General features: G+C 48.2%; 1 protein-coding gene across 5 annotated transcripts in view; it reads left to right on the top strand.

Annotated features, from left to right (window-relative positions):
- LOC127587059 (pyruvate carboxylase, mitochondrial) overlaps positions 1 to 23981 on the top strand; it is an 859607-nt gene that overhangs the window by 367029 nt on the left and 468597 nt on the right. For all 5 annotated transcript variants that reach the window (XM_052045231.1, XM_052045229.1, XM_052045232.1 and 2 more), the window contains one exon: positions 890 to 1072. In XM_052045231.1, coding sequence (XP_051901191.1) covers positions 890 to 1072 — 183 coding nt within the window. The remainder of the gene's footprint in view (positions 1 to 889; positions 1073 to 23981) is intronic.

Raw genomic sequence — 23981 nt, 5'->3', positions numbered from 1 at the left:
TTTAAGGTGATTGGAGGAAGGTATAAGGGGGATGTCAGGGGTAAGTTTTTTACACAGAGAGTGGTGGGTGCGTGGAACGCACTGCCGGCAGAGGTTGTGGGGGCAGATACATTAGGGACATTTAAGAGACTCTTAGATAGACACATGAATGATAGAAAAATAGGGGGCTATGTGGGAGGGAAGGGTTAGATTGATCTTAGACACATGAATGATAGAAAAATAGGGGGCTATGTGGGAGGGAAGGGTTAGATAGATCTTAGAGCAGGATAAAATGTCGGCACAGCATTATGGGCCGAAGGGCCTGTAATGTGCTGTAGTGTTCTGTGTTCTTTCCCAGAAGTTGTTGGGGGGAATCAAGCTGTTCACTCCACCTAATTTAATCAAGGTTGAAGTGAATAGTTACGTCATATAGCATCACAGAGTCATACAGCACGGAAACAGGCCCTTCAGCCCAACCTGTCCATACTGACCAAGGTGCCTACCTGAGCTAGTCCCATTTGCCTGCATCTGGCCCATATCCCTCTAAACCTTTCCTATCCATGTACTTTGTCCAATTGTCTTTTATATGTAACTGTACCCACCTCAACCACTTCCCCTGGCAGCTCGTTCCATTAACACTCCAAGCTGTGTGTGAAAAAGTTGCTCCTCAGGTCCCTTTAGATCAAGGGGGTTCTAAAACCAGAGTTCCGCCCAATCTGCGATGTGCCGTTAAAATTGCCCCCATGGTGTGTGAGAAGGGGTATAAATCCTGGCGGGATGTGGCTGATTCCAATGTCCCCAGCTGTGGCTCACAAGGACGCAGTGAGCCAAGGGATAGACAACTCAACCCAAATGACATTTGTCAGCACACAGTGCTGGAACACTGTTTCAATCGGCTTTCTTTTGTCAGGTTTTCCGCAGTGGAGAAGGAATGGGAATCCGCTTGGACATTGCCTCGGCGTTCCAGGGGGCAGTGATCTCACCACATTATGACTCGCTGCTGGTCAAGGTGATTGCTCACGGCAAGGATCACCCCACGGCTGCCTCCAAGTTGAACCGAGCCCTTGCTGAGTTCAGAATACGAGGGGTCAAGGTAAGATCCTCCACTTGCTGTGATGCGTTCGGAGTGAACTCTATGTTTGACTGGAGCCAAGAAGGAAATTGTGCTTTGGACGAGACTTGTTTCTCAATGGAATATCGATCGGAGTGTCCCTGCCTCTGGCAGGGGAGCTGACAATTACTGATGGTCTTATCTGGTGTCTGGTTCCTAATGGCCGATTCTCCGAATTGAAGCAGGTTTTAATGCTGTTTACTTGAGAGGATTTAATGCACTTCAGGCTGAACGGCAGCTGTGTTTGTGTTGGTGAAAAACAACTTGAATGTCAGTGCTTTCAAAAGTTTTTTAATGGCTGTAACTTTGCAGTCTGTGGCATTGTGTACAGGAACTGTTCTACAACTCAACGGCCTAAGATTGGTGCTCAATACTAACCTCAGCGTTGGCCTTGTGTCCTGACTGGGAAAAGGGCCCGGTCCAGGCGACAGTTGGAGGAAATGCATGGAATGGCTGTGATTGACCACAGGTACAGCGATGGAGAGGTGGTGGACTCAGTGAGTGAGAGGAGGCCAAAAAATGCAAGGAGGTCCTGATATGAAGGAATGTGGGCTTATCCCTGATCTTCACCTCTGTAAATTACTTGCACACACTGTGTGAAAGTGTTTCTATCCTGAGAAAGCAGTAAATAAAATACTAATCAGCCCTCGGGTGCCCTCTCTACAGGTCATCCGATCATGAGTCGCGTGTGATGTTTAGGCAGTTGTGAAGAGCCATATCCTCACTGAGGGTCCTGTGGTGTCGGGCAGAGATAGTTAAGGGGCCCCAGGCTTTATTTGAATATTTCCCCCTGAATGTCTGGAGTCCTTTTGGCTTATGGATTCATGGGATCGACCAGAATTTTCAGTCTAATTTGTGTAGTAAGGTTTAAGTCCAAGGGGAATCGTCAGTGGTGACTCAATATACTGGTAAAATCAACAATGTTTTTTGCTTACTCCAGACAATCAATGAGTAGTAAAGAATGCAACAGCCCTGAAGGAGAATCAGTGGGTCACACACAAGGTTGTAAAGGCTTGCTTCTAATTTCATTTTTCCCCCAGAATGGTAGACTCCTCCCTGCCAACTTCAGTGCCTGAAGTTAACAACTTTAAACGCTGGTCGTGGCAAAATTACACTTCAGATTCCAGCACTTGTAACCTTCGTGTCCCCACTTATCACCCTCTAGTCCCTGTCTCCACCTTCACCCTCCCCTCCCTGTACTTGGCTCTACCCACCTCCTTGTTTGCCTTGCCTGCCTCCCACCTATCTCCCAGCTCCAGCCCTCCCTCTCCCCCACCTGGCGCCTGCTAATCTAGAACATTCCAGTGCAACATTTCAAAGCAGCAGTCATAACTCCTGCCATTTGTTGTGTGCATCACTCTGCCCTTGGACCTTTGAGGGTTGATTTTGAGTTTCTTCAAGAAGTAGAATTAAATCCAAAATTCATTGAAGTAATGGGAGAGGTGAGAAAGGGTGGGGAGGTGAGAAGGGTGGGGAGGTGAGAAGGGTGGGGATGCAGTGGTTGAGAAGTGACAACGGCTGTGTGAGAGCTGAGGGCAGTATGTGACGTTATAGGGACAGTGCAGAACCGTGCCTCACTTATCCACCGCTCTGCACTACCCCTCGGCAGAGGAGATTTACCTCTGAGGGAGAGACTGGAGAAACTAGTGTTGATCTGATGTGGAGAAGGTTCGAGGGGGAATTAACAGAGACAATCAGAATTATGAGGGGTTCACGGTGTAGATTGGGGAAAACTGTTTCCATTCGTACAATGACTAGAGGAAACACATTTAATTAAGCTGTGAGGTTCTGTGATAAGGACTCCTTTATTACCCAGTCTCTATTTCAACACACTCTTGTTTAACATACCATCAAACTTCACATGTGGACTTGGCAGTGCCACCCTATCTTATCCCTGATCTTTCGGTTGTTTATCTTCCATACATCACCTCATGTGTGATTGGCTTGCAAGAGCACAGAGGGCTGTAAAGAGGGATATTTGGGCAAATCTTATACAGGTGACCCTTGTGTTACGGAGGGCGTTGTGTTCCCAGATTGTGTTGCGTTTTCCATTAAGTGAAGCTGTGCCATCGGCTCACGCCTCAAGACATGCGAGTTGAAAAAAAAGTACATTTTGTTTGTTTACTCTTTTTCACATAATTTCCGTGAGAATGAATTTTATTCCCGGGCAGTGGTTTGTGAATTCTGTCAGGGTGAATTCCCGTTAGCCGGGTGACTGTGGCGCAGCTGTGATATAATCCAGAGAGGATCATCTCTGGAGCAGGAGAAGTTCTGGGATGGAAGGCCCTGGAGATGAAGGGTGGGAGTGTGTGTGTGTGTGTGGCGGGGGTAGTTCCGGCCTTGGAGGAGGTTCGGGATGAGGAGGAAAGGCGGAGGGTGTGTGGAAAATTCAAGGATCGGTGGGAGATTGGGAGGGAAGTTCTGGGGGGGAGGGGGAGGGGATACAGCCACTGAACTGGGGCGGAGTGTCCAAGATGGAGCTTGGGGAGTTGGTTTGGAGTGGGGAGGTGGGCTGTTGATGAGTGGGGATGCTTGCACTCAGTACTAGAGATGGAAGGCATGTGTCGCCCAGATACTGTTCAGGACCCGAGCTGCCACGTCAGACGTGTATAATCCGTGCCGCGCAGCCTGGTAGCCGTCTCACGTGGTGAGCTCCCATTAAGTATCATAAGTGTGTAATTGTCATTTTGCAGACTGTTTGATTGATGACAGGTTCATCAAAGAATACTGGCATCATGTCCCACGCTGCATCTTACACTGTTAGATAACAAACTGCTTTCCTGTTGAAATATAATCATCAATGTCCACACCAATAAATGGATTTCAGTTTAAAAAAATTAAATTGTTCAATTTTTATTTATCCTGCAGAGTAAACTAGTATTAAACCTGTGAACAAGCGCTTGGAAACAATAATTATTCCTGTTGTGCCCAATCAAGTGACTATTTACTGATGTTAGTGTTGGAGACATGCCACAAACAGCATGAGATGGAAGAGAAATCGGAAAATGAAACGCGAGGAGATTATTAATTATTTGCAATAGTTGAAGCAGTGATTTTAATCTCTGAGTCAACAGTGGCCCCAAGAATATCTCTTTGAATTTCAATGATATAAGCTGCTGCGTTTTTGTGATAAATGCTGGCTCGTCAGGAGCTGAGAGCATCCTCTCTGCCTTTTGTTTTGTGAAGACCAGATAATACCAACTCCCCGGTCCTGACCACCCTGCCTGCGTCTGAACTCACACCAAACCCCGCTACCCCTTGGCCTTGTTCCAGCTCTGCCTCAGGCGGGAAACAATCAGCATGTCCAGTAGCAGCTGTGGAGGGAGAAACAGTTAATGTTTCAAGTCCCGGACCCTTCATCAGAACTGGGAATGAGAGAAACAGGGTAGTTTTTGGCAGCAGAGAAAACAGGGGAGGGGTGGGGAGAACAAGGCAATATCTCCGATGGGGCGAGACTAGAGAAATTCAGAGAAATTCTCCTGGTTGCATCCATTTCTCTCCCCCACCTTCCTCCATTTCCCTCCTTTTCTTTAAGGTGTGAAGGGAATAGTTGTGAACAATAGGCTGAGAGAATGAGGGGCTGGAAGAAATTAGTAGTCGTGAAGAGATGTCACTGGAGAGTCAATGTGACTAACAGCCAATAAACCCCCTGGATAATAATATCTCCAATCCATGCTTGCACTGATACAAAGCCAGGTGGAACTGTGGACTGTGGGGGAGATACAGGAGAATTCAGGGGTATAGAGACAGTCCAAATGAAAGGGAAAGTGGAATATGAAGTAAAAAAATGTAAGGTCGTTCACTTGGGGTGAGTGGGATATTTATTCTGTGGTGAAAGGTGTGTGTACAGAGAAACCTGGAGATCTTTGTGCACAAACCAGCAGCCATGGGTTCAGAGGCAGTGTGGGAGCCAGCGGCCACTGGGAGTAGTGGAGTGGTCTGTGGGATTAACAGAGGTGGAAGATTGAGACCTATGGGTTAGAGGCAACGTGGGAAACAGAGCCTCGAGGACTGGGCTGTTGAGACATCCACCCGTAGTTTTAGTCAGTTTTAGGTGCTGGTGAGGTGCTCCCACTGCAATGGGTGAATCTCCCCCCCAGTGGCCTGAGAAACAGTCATCCAGCACCAACGCAGGCCGCAGTCGTCTTGGACCCAGTCGCCATGGCACCAAGACCTCATTCTGTCAGGTGGTACAGGCGTACGATGACCAGCCAATGGTAAAAGAATTCACGCTGTGACATGTCCTGCCCCCTCAGAACTGGTATCCTTCACCCTGAGGATATGCCTTGTCACTCCTTTGGATGTCTGTGACACCCTTGTTGAGTCACTGCTTATCCAAAGAATCAATTATGCATTAAATTGAAGGTCTGTGTTAAATGCAGTGAAAAGTTTACACTGTGTTTGTAATCTCTCATAAGACGCCTGAAAAATTTTATCTCTGCTGGTTAACGTTGACGCTTAACACATTGGTTAAATGATGCCTCCGAGCTTGTTCCAGACTGTGATGTGCTTTTAAAACAGAGGGAATCCTGTTTTAGCAATTGCAAGTTTAATGCTGTGTGGTATGTACAATTCCAACCTGGCTGTCTTGATGTTGAAGCTAATGGACTGTGCAAACCACATTGCAATGTGGGCCCAGTTGGTACACGGATTATCCCCAGAGGTATTGATGTTTAATGGTCTAGTCAGGATTTCTAGTGTGTCCCAGACCATGTATGTGCTACTGCAGCCTGCAATTATTGTTCTTCTATGGTTAATGGAACGTGCTGTACACCATATTGGGAGAAGTGGAGCTTGTGCTGCTTTGTACGTATGTGAATGTGTGTTTGTGTGCATCTGCTGCTGAACAATCCTGCAGCACGTGCATAACTTGTACCGGTAATACATTCACCAGTCATTCTCCACAGGGACATGAATCCAACTGAAGGGGCTTTATCCGATGAACTTCCTCATTTCGTCTTTAACTCCATGTTACACAGCACTCCCTCTCCATCGCAAGCACCAACACATCTCCACTAAACCACACCATCCCCATCTCTAGTACTAACTGTCCCTCTCAGTAATACTCCCCATTCCCTCTGTGTAATAAACAGTATCCCACCTCCATAGTACACCCCATTCCCTCTGTGTAACACACACCGTTTCCTCTGTGTAATACACCCCACTCAGTCTGTCTAAAACTCACCATTCCCTTCTGTGATACGCACCATTCCCTCCATAATACACAACGTTCATTCTCCATTGTGCACACGTGGTCTGGTCTCTATAACCTGCACCACTCCCTCTCCACACGACACACCTCTCTTTCTCCATCTCCCCCTTTCCCTCTGTGCAGTACACCCATTTCCTCTCCGAAACAACATCATTCCCTCTCTGGAATGTGCACCATTCCCTTCCACTGAAAGACTCCCTCTGATTGCTTTCATATTATAAATTTGTCTCAGATTACTCGTGTGAAACAAACGCTTACTTCGGGGCAGTCGTCGCATTGCCCTCCAGTCGTGTTTCCCTTCTGTAGCAGGATGCTGCTATTGAGGGGTTCTGTAAGGATATGACTGAATTAGTGTATTTTGTGTAATCAGAGTAATAGATAGTCATAGAGTCACACAGCACGGAAACAGGCCTAGATGCCTGTTCAGGCTAATCCCATTTGCCTGTGTTTGGCCCCTATCCCTCTCAACCTTTCCCATCCACGTACCTGTCCAAGTGTCTTTTAAACAGTGTAATTGTACCCGCCTCTACCACTTCCTCTGGCATACACCCACCACCCTCTGTGTGAAAAAGTTGCCCTTCAGGTCCCCTTTAAATCTTTCCCCTCCCACCTTCAACCAATGCCCTCTGGTTTTAGACTTTCCTACCCTGGGAAATATGCTCTATCTACCTTATCTACGCCCCTCATAATCTTATAAACCTCTGTAAGGTTATGTTATGATTTTCATCTTAAATGTTTTATGAAGGAAGTTCATTCCCCGGTGGGCTCCTTTCTCCAATGACCTGTTGGTAGAACATAGAACATAGAAAACCTACAGCACAATTCTGGCCCTTCGGCCCACAAAGCTGTGCCGAACATGTCCCTACCCTAGAAATTACTAGGCTTACCCATAGCCCTCTATTTTACTCAGCTCCATGTACCTATCCAACAGTCTCTTAAAAGACCCTATCGTATCCGCCTCCACCGCCGTTGCCGGCAGCCCATTCCACGCACTCACCACTCTCTGAGTAAAAAACTTACCCCTGACATCTCCTCTATATCTACTCCCCGGCACCTTAAACCTATGTCCTCTTGTGGCCACGAATTCAGCCCTGGGAAAAAGCCTCTGACTATCTACCCTATCAATACCTCTCATCAACTTATACACCTCTATCAGGTCCCCCCTCATCCTCTGTCTCTCCAAGGAGAAAAGGCTGAGTTCCCTCAACCTGCTTTCATAAGGCATGCTCCACATTCCAGGCAGCATCCTTGTAAATCTCCTCTGCACCCTCTCTATGGCTTCCACATCCTTCCCGTAGTGAGGTGACCAGAACTGAACACAATATTCCGTGGGGTCTGACCAAGGTCCTATATAGCTGCAACAATACCTCATGGCTCCTAAATTCAATTCCCCAATTGATGAAGGACAATAAACCATATGCCTTCTTAACCACAGGGTCAACCTGCACAGCCGCTTTGAGCGTCATATGGACTCGGACCCCAAGATCCCTCTGATCTTCCACACTGCCAAGAGTCCTACCATTAATACTATATTCCGGCAACATATGTTCAGTGTTCAGTGGTATAAGATATCTTTATTAGTCACATGTACATCGAAACACACAGTGAAATGCATCTTTTTGCGTAGAGTGTTCTGGGGGGCAGCCCGCAAGTGTCGCCACACTTCTGGTGCCAACATGGCATGCCCACAACTTCTTAAACTGTACGTCTTTGAAATGTGGGAGGAAACCGGAGCACCCGAAGGAAACCCACGCAGACACGGGGAGAACGTACAAACTCCTTACAGACAGTGGCAGGAATTGAACCCGGGTCTCTGGTGCTGTAATAGCATTACACTAACAGCTACACTACCGTGCCTGCCCCTTAGTGACTATGGATTTGACCAATGACCCAGATACCTCAACTAGTAATCCAGGGACATCAGCTTTGTTCTCAGCTTGGCATCTACAGAATGTAAATTCAAATTCAAAGTTTTTTTAAATTCACATTTAATGAATCTTAGTTGAGGAAGGTCATGATTACAGGATGTAGCTTCAAGTGAAGAGTTTTAGCTGTGGGCTTAGTGCAGGAGAGTTGCAATAACAAAGTTTTGAAGAAGTAAGAGGGAGAAGGGGCAGTTAATGCTGCTGCTTCACAGCTCCTGGCACCAGGGTTCAATCCTGACCTCGGGTGCTGTCCGTGTGGAGTTTGTGATCGTCTGGGTTCCCCACTGATGCTCTGGTTTCCTCCCACAGCCCAGGGGTTGATAGATAGATAGATAGATATCTTTTATTAGTCACATGTACATCGAAACACACAGTGAAATGCATCTTTTGCTTAGAGTGTTCTGGGGGCAGCCCGCACCTATCTTACGGTAGGTAGGTTGCCGTAAGATCCCTCTGTACATCAGTGCTCCCAAGGGTCCTGCTGTTTACTGGATACTTTCCTCTTGCATTTCACTTCCCAAAGTGCATCACCACGCACTTGTCCAGATTTAACTCCATCTGCCACCTCTCTGCCCACATTTCCAACTGACCTGTATCCCTCTGACATCCTTTGAGAACCTTCCTCACCATCCACAACTTTGTCAAGTTTTACACCATCCGCAAACTTCTCATCAGCCCGCCGACATTTTCAACCAAATCACATCACAAACAAAAAAGGGCTCAGCTTGGATCCCTGTGGAACACCACTGGTCACAGACCCCCAGTCAGAACAACACTCCTCCACCACTACCCTCTGCCTCCTACGGCCAAGCCAGTTTTGAATCCAATCTACCAAGTCTCCGTGGATCCCATGTGCCTTCATCGTCTGGATTAGCCTACCACGAGGACCCTTGTGGAAAGCTTTCCTGAAGTCCATGTAGACAACATCCACTGCCCTCCCCTCATCAGTCATCTTTGTCACCTCCTTAAAAAACTCACTCATATTGGTATTGTTATTGACTTATTAGAACATAGAACAGTTCAGCACAGAACAGGCCCTTCGGCCCGCAATGGTGTGCCGACATAGCAAATCCCTCCTACCTACAGAATGCCCATATCCCTCTATTTTCCTCTCATTCTTGTGCCATTATTATTGTTCATTATTGTCACTTGTACTGAGGTACAGTGAAAAATTTGTCTTGCATACCGTTCGTACAGGTCAATTCATTACACAGTGCACTGAAGTAGTACGGGGTAAAAACAATAACAGAATACAGAGTAAAGTGTCACATATTTGAGGAATGAGAGAAGAATGTTTCACCCAGGGGATGGCAGGAGTCTGCAGCTCATGCCTGTAAGGGCAGTGAATACAAACCCCTCATCACTTTTAAACAGTGTGTACTGTGGACCGAGTGCTGGAAGGTAGGATTAGGCTGGATTCAGCCAGCACAGACACGACGAGCTGAATGACCTCCCTGTGCCGTGGAATGTCTACAGCTCTCTGAATTAACAGTCCAGAATTTTAAAGGAAGTATCAGTTGCTCATGGTGACGGTGAAGCTACCAATTGTTATCCAACCCATTGGGTTAATGCCCTCCAGGGAGGGGAGCCCATGCTCCTCCCTTGAGCTGGCCCAGATGTGACTCCAGACCCCTGCCAGAGTGGGCTTGGCTCCTCACCGCCCAGCACAGTCGGAGCAGACGAGATATTCTGGTCAAGGGGAGGCATTTCGAATATGAGGGTGGAGAATGAAGGCTGCTCCCTCATCTCATGAAGGAGTAACACTGTCAGCTTCCTCCATCTTGAAACAAGTTGGATTCTTTTTTTATCAAGATGTTAGTGCCTCATTATTTCCAGAGAAAGGTCATCCACTGATGGAATCCTCGTTTTATGTGGTGGAAACAAGCATCTTCTGCGGGCTGTCCCGACCCGAAACGTCAACTGTCCATTTCCCCCCACAGATGCTGCCTGACCTGCTGAGTTCCTCCAGCGCTTTGTGTGTGTTGCTCCAGATTCCAGCATGTGCAGTCTCTCTTGTGTCTCCATCTTCTGCAAGCCACCTCTCCTTGGCCTGAGAGCTGGTGTCGAGCCTGACACAGATTTTCTAATAAGGCTTTAAACCTTGGCCGTGGAAGTTGTCAGTGTGCTAAACAGAATACCCAATATGGTTATAACAACAGAGCAGACATTTCAGTTGGTCAAAGGGTTAAATCAGCTAGCTGTGTGTCCAAGGGTTTATATGACCAGCAATCATAGAACCATAGAACCATACAGCACAAAACAGGCCCTTCGGCCCACCGTGTCGTGCCGTCCATCAGACCACCCTCACACTACCTAACCCCTTCCTCCCGCATATCCCTCTATCTCACGTTCCTCCATATGCCTATCCAATAAGCTCTTGAACCTGTTCAATGTATCTGCCTCCACCACCACCCCAGGCAGTGCATTCCATGCACCAACCACTCTTTGGGTGAAAAACCTCCCTCTGACATCTCCCCTGAACCTCCCACCCATAACCTTAAAGCCATGACCTCTCGTCTTGAGCATTGGTGCCATGGTGTATTCTGATTATTTTTGGCTTGTTTGGGAGTCTTGGGTTGGATCTGCAGACCAAGTGAGGCAGAAAAGAGGAATAGTTTCAGGAGTAGGTCACATGGAACTAACAAAGGTTTAACATGAGAGAAGGAGAGCATTATGATTTATTTCCAAGTTGCTCCAAACTTTTCTAATTAACCTTTCTTGTCTTGTTGAGAGCTTTACAGCCATCATTACCTGTAGGCTATAATCACCCAGCTGTCATTGTCTGATAAGACATAAATGGCTGCCTTCAGATTAATGGATTAATCTATAAGAAGCCTTGAGAAAGATTGACTGTTAACGTCAAGTCTTTGTACTGGGCATGACTTGATGATCTATTAGTCATGCACTTGGAGTAAGCTTCAGCCACGGTTCCCACAGAGGTTTATTGAATAGAGCAGGGAAGATGTGGGCAATTAGTCAGGATGTTGGTCAGCACTGTTGTTTTCTCAGAGGATTGCGACTGTGGTACGGAACTATTGCTGGGGCTATAATTCACACCTCCTCTGAGTCTGGTCCAACTGAGAGATCATCAACAAGAAGGTCAAGGTTCAAGCTGAACCATTGCTTCTCTCTCCACAGCTGCTGGCTGACTTGCTGGGTACTTCCAGCACTTTTGCTTTTATTTCAGGCATCTGCAGGTTGTTATTTCTGAGGTCAATATCTCTGCCCACAGGGCAACGAGGAACCAGAAATGATCCACTCCAGTGGGAACTGGTTGTCAGGGCTGATCAGTCCCACGGACTCTGACCCGTTCCCATAATATCTACGGACAAGCCACTGACAACATCACAGCACCTATCACATCGGTGACCCGCGCTCACCGCGTCTCTCTGCAACAAATGGACTTTGTAGAATAACCAGGACACAGTGGAACACTGCACTTGCCTGGCACAGAGCAACTCCAACGGCTCTCAGCAAGCTCCAGTCAGAGAGAGAAACAGCACGGAAGCAGGCCCTTCGGCCCACCGAGTCTGTGCCGATCACCAAGTCCGCACCGACTACCGTCCCCACCGATCACTGTCCCCACCATCCCCACCGATCACTGTCCCCACCGTCCCCACCGATCACCGTCCCCACCAATCACTGTCTCCACTGATCACCGTCCCCACCATTCCTACCGATCACTGTCCCCACCGATCACTGTCCCCACCGGCCCCACCGTGCCCACTGATCACCGTGCCCACTGATCACCGTACCCACCGATCACCGTCCCCACCGTCCCCACCAATCACTGTCTCCACTGATCACCGTCCCCACCATTCCTACCGATCACTGTCCCCACCGATCACCGTCCCCACCGGCCCCACCGTGCCCACTGATCACCGTACCCACCGATCACCGTCCTCACCGTCCCCACTGATCACTGTCCCCACCGATCACCATCCCCACCATCCCCACTGATCACTGTTCCCACCAATTACAGTCCCCACTGTCACTACCGATCACCATCCCCACCGACCGTCGAGCACCCATTTACGCTCATCCGACACAAATCCGATTTTTCCTTTTCCCCTCATTGCCATTGCCATTGCCCCTGCCCAGACTCCACCCTTCACCCACACACTGAGGGTGCAACGAACCCACCGACCCCGCACATCATTGGAATGTGGCGGGAAACCAGAGTACCCGGGGGAAACCCACACAGGCACAGAGAGAACGTGCCAACTCCACACAGACAGCGCCCTGAGTTAGGATCGAACCCGGGTCTCTGGTGCTGTGAGACAGCGACTCCTACTAGCTGCGCCATAGTGACGCCCTTAAGATCAGCGTCATCCTTGACATAACTATTCCCGTGTTTGCCACCCCAACCACCTCAGTGAGCATACTTTCTCTCTGCCACTTATTTTTTACAAATGTTTTTTTAGCTAAAAGCACTCCAAAAGGACATCCAGTGTCACAATACTACAACTAATACAGAAAGTAGAAGAAAAATTCTGCAAACTACATTACTACAGCAATAATGCTAACTAACACCCGCTAAACGCACACGCAACACTTCAGATAAGAATCACATTTTCACCGTCCACAAGACACCGATCGCGGAGCTCAACCAGGGTGCCTGCGGATTCTGCGTGCTCCCTTCTCTCTGCCACTTTTTTTTAATATATAAACATGTATTAGCTAAAAGCACTACAAAAGGACAACCAGTGTCAAAATACTACAACTAATACAGAAGAGAAGAAACAAACTAAGCATCTACATAACTACAGCAAAATAACGCGAACTGAACACCCGCTAAATGCTCACGCAACACAGCAGAGGGAAACACCCGCTCAACACACACGCAACACTTCAAAGAAGAATCACATTCTCACTGTCCACGACACATGCGATCCCCTGGGGGGGGGGGGAGCGTCCACCGAGCGCAGAACTCTACCAGAGTGCCCGCGGATACTGCGTGCTCCCTCCTCTCTGCCACTGGTGCACAGTTGGCTACAGTGCGTTCCATCTACTCAGTGCACCCCACCCAGGCTACTCCGACACCACCAAGAAGAGTGCAGGCAGTAGCCTGCCCAAATCATGCACCATCCCGCCATGGAGATATATGTTCCTTCATTTTTATTGGGTGCAAATCCTGCCCCCTCCCCATCACTTTGTGGCAACACCTTTACCTGAAGGACACTGGTGGTTCAAAGCGGAGGCTCACCATTGCCTTCTCAGAGGCAGTGAGACGTGGACATCAGATGGCAGCTCTGCGAGTGATGTCCTCATCCTGACAGTGAATGAGCTCCCCTGACCACAGTAAACAGAAGGAGGAAAGTAAGGAGGGGAGGTAATCTCGGTTACTCCTCTCCAACCTCACTCGTGAACAGAACAAGCCCGGGGGAATCGCAAGTGACGGAGAATTGCATTAGTGTGGCAATCTCCAGGATGTCCCAAAGCACTTCACGGCTTCTGGAGCACTTTTTGAAATGCTGAGCATGAGTTAATTGTTGAATCACTTACCTTTCGTACAATGTGATCATTGCTGCAGCCAAGATCCAGTCCAAGAAAGACTTCTGGCTGGTGACCTTAGTTCGATGATACAGATCTTGAAGCGTGCCAGACCTGGCACGGTCTTGCGTCTGAACCAAGCTCGTAGTGGAGCCTCCTCGCTGCCGTGCACTGAAAGAGAAGTGAGCCGAGAAGCAGGGTCTGTGTCTTCCCGGCGTATTTGGACCATGTCGACTTGAAGCATCAATTACTTGCTGTTTAATGGCCGGTATTTCATCCCCCCTGAAATTACTTAGCAAATGGCAATAGTTATTAGATGAATTCTGGAGCCTTGCTGCTGTGTAGTAGCTGTTAGCTTTGTTTGCCCATTGTCATTCTTTAATCGAGTGCATGAAATATTGATTCTGCGGGCTGTGAAATCACCATTGACACCCATGGAATGAAGATTGTTGTTGCACAACCAGCATTTCTGCAGTGAAGTCCTAGTCAGAAGCCTGTGTATCTCAGCAGAACATGATATAACTTGGAAACACACATGTTTTTTGATAAGTACTTTCTGATTTATAATGTAAATGATACAGAGTTCCTGAGCCGTGGCAAAGGGTTGCTCTACTAACAGTCAAGCACCAACATGAGTGCACTCCGTAGGCTGAGGTCGAGGATTATTCTAAATATCCTCACTCAGGGCTGAACATTTTCTCTGGTTACACACTTAGAATAAAATGTTCTCATTTGCACACAGAACAAATTATTCCCATTTGCACACTTAGTTTGGACAAATTGTTCCCATTTACACGCTTAGTGTGAACAAATTGTTCCCATTTGCACGCTTAGTTTGAACAAATTGTTCTCATTTGCATGCTCAGAACAAATTGTTCCCATTTGTGCACTTAGTTTAAACAAATTGTTCTCATTTGCACACTTAGCTGGAACAAATTGTTCTCACTCAGAACAAATTGTTTCCATTTGCACACTTAGTTTGAACAAATTGTTCCCATTTGCACACTTATTTAGAGTACATTGTTCTTATTTGCACACCCAGGATACGTTGTGCCAAGTGCAAATCATTACAAATGTGCTACTTGCACATTGAGGATATATTGTGCTAACTTGGCAGATGCGGTGCCTTTGCACACTCATGGTCGGAGAGTCTTTCAGCACAGAAGCAGGCCCTTCGGCCCATCACGTCCATGCCGACCCGATCTGCACTGAACTCGTTTACCAGCACTTGATCCGTAGCCGTCTAAGCCTTGGTGCTTCAGCTGCATTGCATTCATTTTGTATCATTGTCTCCCAATTAATAAGAAGACCGAGGCTCCCAGTTCCCATTCCCGATGTTCACACGGTCCAAGGAGGGAGGGAGAGGGAACAGTACAGCTGGAAGGTGCGTGGGGTGCCGGCCAGTGTAGGGTGGCAATCAGGGGGGAACGACACCTGCTGCTGCCATTTTCTCCCATCCTGCCTCCTTCTCCCCTCATGGTTTCCCTCCCCTTCCCCCAGATTCCCTTCCCTCCCCCTCATTTCCCCTCCCTTCCCCTCTGGTTCCCCTCCACCCCAGTTTCCCCTCACCCTCTGCTTGGATTCACCTCCACACTTCCCCTCCCCTTTCCTCCTTTCCCTCACCTATCCGCTCCCCCTCCCGGTTTCCCCTCCACCCCCTCAGTTTTCCCTCACCTTCCCCTCAGCTTTCCCCTCCACTCTTCCCCTCCCCTCAGTTTCCTCTCTCCTTCCTTCCCACGATTTCCCCTCCTTCCACCCCCTTCCCCCCCCCCCCCCCCCCGGTCCCTGAACCATAAACAAATGGAAGCAGTTTAATTCCATTTTCATAACCACTTTAAATTGACCTGATCTATGAGCCATGATCTCACACCGATTCCCCCAGATTCATTCCCTGTAACTCTCTAAAACTCCTCACTGCCTCCCCAATTCCTGGCCTTGCGACAGCTCAGCCATACAACAATGTTAGAAATTCTATGTCGTCTCCTTAGCACTGACTTGGTCTCATTTAAGTTGAAACCCCAATATTGCTTCACCGTTCCTCATGCACCTCAGAGGAAGGGTGTCATTAAGATAAAATGTCTCCATTAGTCACATGTACATCGAAACACACAGTTAAATGCATCTGTTTGCGTAGAGTGTTCTGGGGGCAGCCCGCAAGTGTTGCCACGCTTCTGGCACCAACATAGCATGCCCACAACTTCCTAACCCGTACGTCTTTGGAATGTGGTAGGAAACCGGAGCACCCGGAGGAAACCCACGCAGACATGGGGAGAACCTACAAACTCCTTTTGAACCCGGGTCGCTGGCGCTGTAATAGCATTATGTTAACCGCTACACTACCGTGCCTGCCGGCTACACTACAAGACCTTCGGTGGAAAGGGTGCAGAAAAGATTTACAGGGATGTTGCCGGGACCAGAGGGCTTGAGCTATAAGGAGGGACTGGACAGGCCGGGACTGTTTTCCCTGGAGCGAAGGAGGCTGAGGGGTGATCTTATAGAGGTTTATAAAATCATGAGGGGCAGAGATAAGGTGAATGGTCACACTTTTCCCCAGGGTAGGGGAGTCTAAAACCAGAGGGCACAGGATTAAGGTGAGAGGCGAAAGGTTTAAGAGGACCTAGAGAGCAACTTTTTCGCACAGAGGGAGGTGGGTGTGTGGAACGAGCTGCCAGAGGAAGTGGTAGAGGCCGGTACAATTACAACATTTAAAAGACTTTTGGACGTACATGGATAGGAAATATTTAGAGGGATATGGGCCAAACGCAGGCAAATGGGACTGGCTTAGATGGGCACCTTGGTCGGCGTGGACCAGTTGGGCTGAAGGGCCTGTTTCCTGTTTCACTCTATGGCTCATTCGTCCATCTCCCTGTGTCTGTTTCGGGACGGTGTGGGGAGGAGTGGGGCTTGTCCTTCATCGGCAGTCCCCAGGGATCAGGAGCAACTGGCTCCCCTTCAGACTGGGCGTGTTCTGAGGTGGCTGATGAGGCTGATGAAGGACCCACAGACTGGTCCACAGATGGAGCTCGAGGTGACAGAGTGGACGAGTGGGTAGTTTGTGCACACCTCTCACCTTTACACTGGAGTTCAGTGTGCTGCTGATGCACAGGCTCTGGCATCTCCAACTCTCAGGAGCATACAGGAGGCCAGGGATCCCTGCTGCCCAGAGACCATGACTCGGGGCCAGGACTAAGATCTTGACCTGGCACAGCAGGTAGAGCTGCTGCCTCCCAGCTCCAGAGACCAGGGTTCGATCCTGGCCGCCGACGCTGTGTGTGCGTGTGTGTGTGTGTGTGTGTCTGTCTGTCTGTCTGCATGTATCTGTCTGTGTGTGTGTGTGTGTGTGTGTATGTGTGTGTGTCTGTCTGTCTGCATGTATCTCTGTGTGTGTGTGTGTATGTGTGTGTGTCTGTCTGTCTGTCTGCATGTATCTGTGTGTGTGTGTGTGTGTGTGTGTGTGTGTGTGTGTCTGCATGTATCTGTGTGTGTGGTGTGTGTGTGTGTGTCTGTCTGTCTGCATGTATCTGTGTGTGTGTGTGTGTGTGTGTGTCAGTGTGTGTGTGCGTGTGTGTCTCTGTGTGTGTGTGCCTGTGTGTGTGGAGTTTGCACCTTCTCCCTGTGACTGCGTGTGCTTCCCTCAGGTGCTCCGGTTCCCTCCCACATTCCGGATGTGTGTGGGTCGGTGGGTTAATGGGTCAGTGTAAACACTCCTCGCGTATAGATGAGTGGTAGAATTCGGGGGAAGTTGATGGGAATGTGGGAAAATTAGTGGGGAATGGGACTGCACTGTGAGCTAACATGAACTTGATGGGCCAAAGCATCCTCCTTCTCGGTCGTAAGGTAACAAGGAAACAGGAAAGTCCCTGGAACCAGGAGCTGCCCTTCCTGCCCCTTTAACCATACTTCACAGCACATTCCTTTGCTCTCAGCTCAAACATCTTCTTCATTTAAAGCATTTTAACATCAAAATATATTACATCCACTGCAATGGTCAACTCGCTCGGTTGCATCCTCAAGGAATTCCTTCCAGTCGGACTCTGTGTTTGTTCCTATTTGCCTTCATAATTGCATTTTTTACTTCTCTCTTAACCTTCTTGTACTCCCTTTTGACCGTCTCCCACCAGGGTAAGCCTTCACAGTGAGTTCCCTTGTGTCTTTACCCAGCCATGGTTTCTCATTATTTATGAGCCTGTCGTTGTTTATTTCACTCAATATATTCTCCTGATCTCTATTGATTGCCGTTCTAAATATTTCTCGCTGCTCTTGCATCTTCTATCGCTGTCAATTTCCTCTTCATTTCCTACCTGGTTCCCTGAGATTCTCACCCAGTGTCCTTGTGGCACAAAATGTGCAAAGCTGCTCAACAGAACCAGGGCTGACAGAGAAATGTGCACTGGGTGCTGTGTAACTGGGTTTGCCTTGCACCTCCCGTGCAGTCTGTACAGGAGAGTTTTCATCCAGTGGAGACGCAGGAGACTGCAGATGCTGAAATCTGGAGCAACACACAAACTGCTGGAGGAACTCAGCGGGTCAGGCAGCATCTGTGGACAGTCGACGTTTGAGGTCGAGACCCTTCATCATGAACGTGGTGGGACTCTGTGCCGTATGACTCTTGACTCGATAACAGTGCCTATAATGTGCAATAGGTGTCTATATCCTTCACAGACCTCAGCATTATGAGGGACTCTGTATGCTGCCCATGATGCCTGGAGCCTGCAGTGGGATCTGTACCCTGCCGTACCTCTCAGTCTCAGTTCCTCCAGCAGCCTGATATTTGCTCCAGTTTCCACCCAGTGCTTTGATGGGGTGTTGTTGCTTGAAGTTGTAGCTATTGAGCCAGATAACACCCTCTATTCTAACCTGGACGAGATGCATTGGTGAAATCTTGTCGAGCCTCTGGATCCTGGTGGTGTAGGGTAAGAGACAGCAGGGACTTGGGCAACGCAAACCTCGGGCGCTGCAAACCTGGGCTCCATCCCTGAATACCGCGACTGGCTTTGACGTTTTTCAGGAATACCTCCTCAGCACCCCTGCATTAGTGACACTTTCCACCAAGATCACCACATCCTGCATTTCAGAGACACCCCCCCAACACCCATGCCACCCCCTCACAGAGACACCTACCCCCCAACACCATCTCACCCCCACATTTCAACATCACAACCCCCATTTCACAGGATCTGTCCCCTTCCCCCAATCCCCCCCACAACACTTCACAGAGGTACATTTCAGTCAAATAAAAACAGAAAATATTGGAAACACTTTGAATGTCTTTGATTTTCCCCAGGCACGGTAGTGTAGCGGTTAGCGCGACGCTATTACAGCGCCAGCGACCGGGGTTCAATTCCGGCCGCTGTCTGTAAGGAGTTTGAACGTCCTCCCCGTGTCTGCGTTGGTTTCCTCCAGGTGCTCCGGATTCCTCCCACATTCCAAAGACATACGGGTTAGGAAGTTGTGGGCATGCTATGTTGGCGCTGGTAGCGTGGCGACACTTGTGGGCTGCCCCCAGAACGCTCTACGCAAAAGATGCATTTCACTGTGTGTTTCAATGTACATGTGACTAATGAAGAAATCTCCTATCTTAGTCGCTGTGCCCCAGAGAACAACCCTGTCTTTCCAGCAATCAATCCAGCGAATCTGTTCTGCTGTACTTTGGGTATGAAACCAAGTCTTCACTGAGTACACATGATTTCATCATACCCATCTATTGAGAATGATTTCCTTATTCTTATATTCCAACTCCTTCTCATTGAAGACCAAGGCACCATTTGCCTTCCTCTTTGCTTGCTGCTCTTGTTAACTCCCTGTGTTTTGTGTAACAGGACTGCAGATCTCTCTGATTTATTATTGCCCTTACTATTCTTCCTGCTGAAATAAATTGCCTCCCACTTCCCTCAATGTGCTCGATCTGACACCTCCTTACCCACAGAATTGATCAGTCTGCAGCTCCTTGGAGACGAAAGTGAGATGCAAAGAGGGTTTTGGAGGGGGATTCCTGAGCGAGAGTCCGCAATGTTGGAGCGATTAAAAGTTCAAGGGACCAATATTTCACAAAGTACACTGCGGTTATTTTGTGGGGAAAAAACTGTTTTCAGTAATGTTGGCTTGTCTTGAGATTTTCTGTCTTCCTGTAATCCCGAACGTTTTCCTAATATCCGTTCTAAGGATGTGAATGTCGCCAGCAAAAGCCAGCATTTATTGCTCATCCCTAATTGTCTTCGAGTGGCTGGAGCCTTCGTGTCAAAGGTACTCTCGATGCTGTTATCTGGAGTTAATTACGGTCTAATCTATAGTTCAGGAGTGTTTAAAATTGGATAGGTTTGCGCCTGATTATGTGTGCCAAGATGTGCTACTTTATTTTAATTAGTGACCTCATTGACAATCTTATTAAGTGTTCCCTGCTGTTTTGCTATGTTAATTTACACGGGAATTAACTATCACTATCTGGGAAGCAGTTCAGCTTTATCCTTGGTGCTGAAGATCAGTTTCAGTTACAGCGAGCATTTATTCCTCTCCATCCATTGGGAAATGCTTTGATTTGTAAAATTCTCCTCCTGGTGTTTAAATCACTCAAGGCGTCTCCCGAGCTTGAGAAATGTAAAACAGTCACAGAGTTATACAGCACAGAAACAGACCCTTCAAGCTGACCATTAAGTTCCTGATGAAGGTAGAGCTATGGATGCTGTCTACATGGATTTCAGTAAGGTGTTTGACAAGGTCCCTCATGGGATGCTCATCCAGAAGATTAAGATGCATGGGATCCGTGGTGAATTGGCCGTTTGGATTCAGAATTGGCTTGTCCACAGAAGACAGAGGGTCGTGGTCGATGGGACTTATTCTGGCTGGAGGTCCATGGCTAGTAGTGTTCCGCAGGGATTACTGGGACCTCTGCTGTTTGTGATGTATATAAGTGACTTGGATGAAAGTGTAGATGGATGGGTTAGTACGTTTGCAGATGATACAAAGATTGGTGGTGTTGTGGATAGTGTAGAAGATTGCCAAAGGATACTGCGGGATATAGATCAGTTGCACTATGGGCTATGAAATGGCAGATGGAGTTTAACCTGGCCAAATGTGAGGTGTTGCACTTTGGGAGATCAGATGTAAAGGGACAGTACACAGTTAATGGCAGGACCCTTAACAGTGTTGATGTACAGAGGGATCTTGGGGTCCAAGTCCCTGGCTCCCTGAAAGTGGCCGCACAGGTTGATAGGGCGGTAAAGAAGGCTTATGGCATGCTTGCCTTCATTACTTGAGGCACTGAGTTCAAGAGTTGCCAAGTTATTTTGCAGCTTTATAAAACTCTAGTTCTGGTCGCCCCATTACAGGAAGGATGTGGAGGCTTTGGAGAGGGTGCAGAAAAGGTTCACCAGGATGCTGCCCGGATTAGAGGGCATGAGCTCTAAGGAGAGGTCGGACAAACTTGGGTTGTTTTCTCTGGGGCAGTGGAGGCTGAGGGGAGACCTGATAGAAGTTTATAAAATTATGAGAGGCACAGATAGACAGCCGGTATCTTTTTCCCATGGTTGAAATGTCTAACACTGGAGGGCATGCATTTAAGGTGAGCGGGGGTAAGTTCAAAGGAGATGTGCAGGGCAAGTTTTTTACACAGAGAGTGGTGGGTGCCTGGAATGCGCTGCCAGGGGTGGTGGTGGAGGTAGATGCGATAGGGGGGTTTAAGAGGTTCTTAGACAGGCACATGGATGTGCAGAGAATGGAGGGATATGGATCATGTGCAGGCAGAAGGGATTAGTTTAGTTGGGTGATTAATTCCCAGTTTAATTAGTCCGGCACAACATTGTGGGCTGAAGTGCCTGTTCCTGTGCTGTGCTGTTCTGTGTTGTATGTGCCTATCTATACCAACCTTATTTGTCCTTCACCTTCTATGCCATTATCTAGATACTTCCCGAACGTTCTGAGAGCACCTTTCTCCCCCACTCCCTCGGCCCGTGCATTCCAGATTACATCCACACCCTGAATAGAAAGGTTCTTCCTCACATCTCCTCTGCACCTCTTACCCCTGATCCTAAACTACTATCTACCCTATCTTTGCCTCTCATAATATTGTTCACCTCTATCAGGTCCCATTTCCCTGCCCCCCGCCTCCCCCACCCCACCCTCAGACTCCTCCACTCCAAGGAAAACAAACCCAGTCTCTCCTTGTAACTGAAACACTCCATCCCAGGCACCATCCTGGAGAGTCTTCTGTCCCGTGCAATCGCGTTGTTACTATAGTGTGGTGGCATGAACTGTACACAGCACTCATGCTGTGGTCTAACCAATGTTTTATAAAGTTATAGAATCATAGAATTGTACAGAAACCGGCCATTTCGGCTCTCCTCATCCATGCCAACTGTAATGCCTGTCTTCGCTATTCCCATTCACACGTTCCTCCAACAGATTGTTGCTCCAGATTCCAGCATCTGCAGTCTCTTGTGTCCCCGTGCAATCTGCGTGGATGGGCCAGGGAAAGAGATGTGGAAGTGATTTGGGTCATAGCTTTATTAAAGACAATATGGGAAGCTCCGAAAGTGAAGGAAACGGAAGAGACACATCGGAAGTCCCATCAGAGAAAGGAGAGGAAAGCAAAACAGGAAAGAAGTGGCTGTAAATTCAGCAACTTAATGAAAACAAGTTGCAGATGCTGGAAATCTGAAGTAGGAACACAGAATGCTAGAAACACTCTGCAGGTCAGGCAGTATCTGTGGAAGAGCAGGACAGTTAACTCTGCTTCTCTCCCCACAGATGCTGCCTGAGCTTCTGAGTGTTTCCAAAAATGCGAAAACCTCGGGAAGAGTGTGGAATGGTGCCAGGGTTTTGCAGAGAGATGAGAGAAGCTGGGTTGATTCTCCATCCAAGGTTCAGGGGTGGTTTAATGGGGTTCAAGATCATGAAGTCTTTTGATTGAGTAAACTTTTGCCACTGGCAGGCAGGTCAGAGGCAGAGCACACGGATTGAAGGAATTTGGTCAAAGAACCAGTGGGGAGATGAGGAAAGTTTTACGAATCCACTGCTTGGGAGGGCAGTGGGAGCAGCTAATTCCGAAGGAAATTGGGTAAATAATTGATGGGGAAAGGGCAGGAAAGTGGGAAGAATTGAACGGTTCTTTCGAAGAGCAATCATAGGCACATTGAGCCGAATGGCCTTCTCTGGCACTGTCTCATTCTGATTCTGTGAGGCAGACTGTGATGTGTCATGGTTGGTTTTTGTATTTCAGCAGTCTTTGTGTTATCGAGCCATGACCTCACACATCCACAGTTCCTTTTTCTGAAATCGTGCTTTGAGCTAAAAGAAAATCATTTGCTGATCACTGGGGTATGAACATCCTCCATCTCCACCAGAGAACAACAACAGTTCCCATTTCAACAGCTCCCTGAACAACAAGAGCTGGATTCTCTCAGGGAGTGTCTCACAGGATGGCAGTTTCTCAGGGTACCAGAGCAGAGGGTTTACAGAGCGTTGTAGGACTTGAGATGGCCATAGGGGCAAGGTAGGGAAGGTGAAGCAGCTGAGGAAGGGATATTCATTGTATGGGGTGTCGTCAGCTGCAGGTATGGCCTCCAGTGGTGCAGTAAAAATATCAGAGTCATGAGTCATTCTGGCTGGAGGTCTGTGACCAGTGGTATTCCACAGGGATCAGTGCTGGGAGCTCTGTTGTTTGTGGGCAGGCACGGTCGTGTAGTGGTTAGCGTAACGCTATTACAGCGCCAGCGACCAGGGTTCAATTCCGGCCGCTGTCTGTAAGGAGTTTGTACGTTCTCCCTGAGTCAACGTGGGTTTCCTCTGGGTGCTCCAGTTTCCTCCCACATTCCAAAGATGTACAGGTTAGGGAGTTGTGGGCGTGCTATGTTGGCGCCGGAAGCGTGGCGACACTTGCGGGCTGCCCCCAGAACACACTACGCAAAAGATGCATTTCACCGTGTGTTTCAATGTACACGTGACTAATGAAGATATCTTAAAAAAAAATGACTTGGACGAAAATGTGGATGGGTTGGTTGGCAAGTTTGCAAACGACACAAGAATTGGTAGAGTTGTAGATGGTGAAGAAGCTCGTAAGAGAAATGGCAGATGGAGTTTAATCTGGGCCAGTGCGAGGTGTTGCACTTAGGGAGGTCAAATGTAAGGGGAAAGTAAACGGTTAATGGCAGGACCCTTAACAGCGTTGATGTGTAGCGCGATCTTGGGGTCCAAGTCCATAGCTCCCTGAAAGTGGCAATGCAGGTAGATATATTGGTGAAGAAGGCGTACAGCGTGCTTGCCTTCA

This window comes from Pristis pectinata, chromosome 38 (assembly GCF_009764475.1).
Source record: "Pristis pectinata isolate sPriPec2 chromosome 38, sPriPec2.1.pri, whole genome shotgun sequence".
Classification (NCBI taxonomy): domain Eukaryota; kingdom Metazoa; phylum Chordata; class Chondrichthyes; order Rhinopristiformes; family Pristidae; genus Pristis; species Pristis pectinata.
The sequence above is the reverse complement of the archived record's forward strand: the minus strand, read 5'-3'. Positions and strand labels throughout refer to the sequence as shown.